At 36.7% G+C, this 3,177-nt stretch overlaps 1 protein-coding gene across 3 annotated transcripts in view; it reads left to right on the top strand.

The window, feature by feature from the left end:
- The first annotated feature begins 327 nt into the window (after window positions 1–327).
- Window positions 328–3,177, top strand: part of LOC107727558 (nicalin-1) — a 15,961-nt gene continuing 13,111 nt past the window's right edge. For all 3 annotated transcript variants that reach the window (XM_016537455.1, XM_016537454.1, XM_016537453.1), the window contains exons 1-3: window positions 328–602; window positions 2,213–2,403; window positions 2,486–2,630. In XM_016537455.1, the coding sequence (XP_016392941.1) occupies window positions 440–602; window positions 2,213–2,403; window positions 2,486–2,630 (499 nt within the window). In that variant the 5' untranslated portion in view covers window positions 328–439. The remainder of the gene's footprint in view (window positions 603–2,212; window positions 2,404–2,485; window positions 2,631–3,177) is intronic.

Genomic DNA, 3,177 nt, shown 5'->3' with positions numbered 1-3,177 from the left:
GTTCTTTTTATGAAAAATTGCACTGCACTCCCCACATATAACAGTTTCTGTGTGTTTGGCTAAATAAATAAATAAACAGACCAAATAAATCTGACCAGAGAAAAAGGTCAGATGAGGCAGTCCCTGAATTTCCCTGAAGGACCCCAAACATCCCCAACAAGAGGCGCATGGACAAGATTTCATCAATTAAAATGATTTCCTAAAACCCCAAACCCTTAATTTGATGTATTAAACCACGCCTGTCACAGAAAAGGCTAATCGGTACATCGATTAAACGGTAGTATGATCATAACAATACAGGCAGGCTTGTAGGTGTCCGTTGACTTCGCCTGTCTGAAACTCTCCCCGCGGCTGCTGACAGCTCGAGCGCTCGCCGTCAGTCATTCATTCCGTGTTTTCTCGGTTTCTCTGCGTCGGAATCCAGCGCTCCGGCTCCAGCATGTTCGAGGAGGCCAGCGAGGTGTTGGAGAACATGCTGAAGTGGTCGTTCCCGCTGAGTCTCGTGCTGTTTCTGGTGCTGGTGTGTCCGCTGCGCGCGGAAGCGGCGCACGAGTTTAGCGTCTACCGCATGCAGCAGTACGACCTGCAGGGACAAACCTACGGTAAAACACACCTTACACCGCCACGACACGCTTCAAACCCGCATACAGTGCTTTATTAACAACCCTGTCGTTCTGTTTAGGACGTGCCGTGGCGTAGTGGTTCGTGAGTCAACGTTCGCTGGGGTTCAAACCTACAGCCCTTCAGTTACACCCCGGACTGTACCATGGTATTACTATAGTTTAAGGTTTTTATAGGTTGAAACCTCGCAAAGGTTCATCAGGGCTCGTAACGGAAGGTTGTAGGTTCAAACCCATCAAGCGTTGACAAGTGGACTGTGATTTTTACATGTAACGTTAGCGTTACTTCAGGAAAATACCGTGGTATTACCGTAGTAACGTTACGGGTCCAAAAAACATTAGCACCTTAATTTACTAACGAGTCACTCCTTTGAGAGCTGTTTGGGGATTAACACAAATATCACTGTGAAGCAGCAATACAAAACATATTGTAGTATTATTTAAATTCTGTTATGTTTTGTTGTTGATTTTTTGAGTTATATATTTCAGTTTTTAATACATTGTTATTCAATACATATATTTATACATACATTAATTTTATACATATTTTATATTATTGTACATTATTATTATATATTTATTTATTATTATGTTTTATGTATTTATTATTTATGTATTTATTAAAAATTTTAAATATTTTTTCTACTTGTATTATGCATTTGTCTTTTTTTCATTCATGTTGTATTTTATATTACATTATTTATTCTATATGAAACAATAATGTACAGTATGTGGAAAATAATGTGTTTTTTTAACTTTAAACCGCATAAACACATTTCATTACACCAAATACACAAAATAATGTTATTTTTAGCAGCATCATATGACCCCTTTAACTTACAAATTAGTGACACATTTCAGAGCTGTTGAGGGATAAAAAAAAATCATATTCATCATATTAAAATATTATCATATCTCGTATTGAAATTGAGTTATTTTAGTAGTATTTATGTATATATATACTCGCAGAGACACTATTGTAGTTTTTATTTTTATTCATATTTTGATGTAGCTTTAATTTTTTTGCATTTTCAGTTTTCATTTCAATTTAGTCATTTTTTATTATTTAGTTTTTTCTTTTCATGTCGGTTTTAGTTTTTATTTATAGCTTTTATTCATAAATAATATCATTTATTATTTTATTTATTTCAGTTAGTTGCCAAGGCATTTTTCATTTAGTTTAAGTTTTTTCATTTAATGTTTATATTTTAATTCAGCTTCATTTCAGTTAACAAAAACATTTTTGATAGTCTGTTAGTAGTGTAGTGATTAGTGTAGTATAGTGTGTAGTGTAGTATAGTAGTGATTTTTAGTAATAATTATGTTTTTACAAATTCAAGATGTGCCAGCTCTGTTTATCAAACAGCTCATCAAATGTGTCCTTCATAAGAGGTCATGACTCAAAACATGGTTTTACAGGTTTTTATGGACTTTTCACATATATTTAGTTGAAAAGACAGTCAAACTGAAAAAACAAAAACAAAACCCAAACCATTTATGTCTATGATCATAATGCAGTATTAAATCAGTTGGCTTTTTCGATGGTAAATAATGCACTGCCCATACTACAATAATCCAAATTCATTTTTTAGGTTCCCGTAACGCCATTTTAAACACGGAGGCTCGTACGGTGGATGCCGAGGTGCTCAGCCGTCGATGTGTGATGGTGCGGCTCATCGATTTCTCTTACGAGAAATATCAGAAAGCGCTGCGCCAGTCGGCGGGGGCCGTGGTCATCATACTGCCCCAGAACATGTCCACTGTGCCGCAGGACATAGTGCAGGTAACGCTGGCGTCCGCTGGAGTCGTGTGTGGGACGTTCAGCTCGCCGGAGGCTGATTGTGGTGTGTTTCGGTCTTCTGTAGCAGTTCATGGAGCTGGAGCCGGAGCTGCTGGCCACGGAGACCATCGTGCCCGTGTACTTCGCTCTGGAGGACGAGGAGCTGCTGTCCATCTACACACAAACACAGATCTCCTCTTCCTCACAGGGGTCTTCATCCGCTGCTGAAGGTACTTCACGCTGCAGCCCGGAAAATATGACTTTCTGTGGCCTTGTTTATGAATGTGCAGAGGGAATACAGTTTATATGATATAGTTAGTTAAAAATAAGTAAAATAAGTTATTTTATGATTTTTAAATATAATACACACATATATATATATGTATTAAAATATATTTTGAATTGTATATAAATACAAATGCTTTATTTACATATTTATATATTTAAATGTAACGTATTTTTATAGCACATGTATATAAAAATGATAATTTATAATAAAATGCATGTATGTATGTATACAAATAATTATATATACGCTTTAGTAACATATTTCGTACATATATTAATTTATTGATTATACATTTTATATATAGGGCTCCAGACTGCAACCATTTTTTCCGCCTGTGTGACTAAATTTTGTGTGCGGTCGCACTGGCGCGACCACCGCGTTGTTCAACTCATAAGCGCTGCATTTCTGTTGCATATGAGAAACATCAAACGGCAAACGAAACTGAAAGCATAACGAAACCGCGCGACTCGTTTGAACTGCGCAGCGCT

This window comes from Sinocyclocheilus rhinocerous, unplaced genomic scaffold (genome assembly GCF_001515625.1).
Source record: "Sinocyclocheilus rhinocerous isolate Xijiao unplaced genomic scaffold, SAMN03320098_v1.1 scaffold1058, whole genome shotgun sequence".
Classification (NCBI taxonomy): Eukaryota; Metazoa; Chordata; class Actinopteri; order Cypriniformes; family Cyprinidae; genus Sinocyclocheilus; species Sinocyclocheilus rhinocerous.
This window is presented reverse-complemented; position numbering and strand designations above follow the sequence as displayed.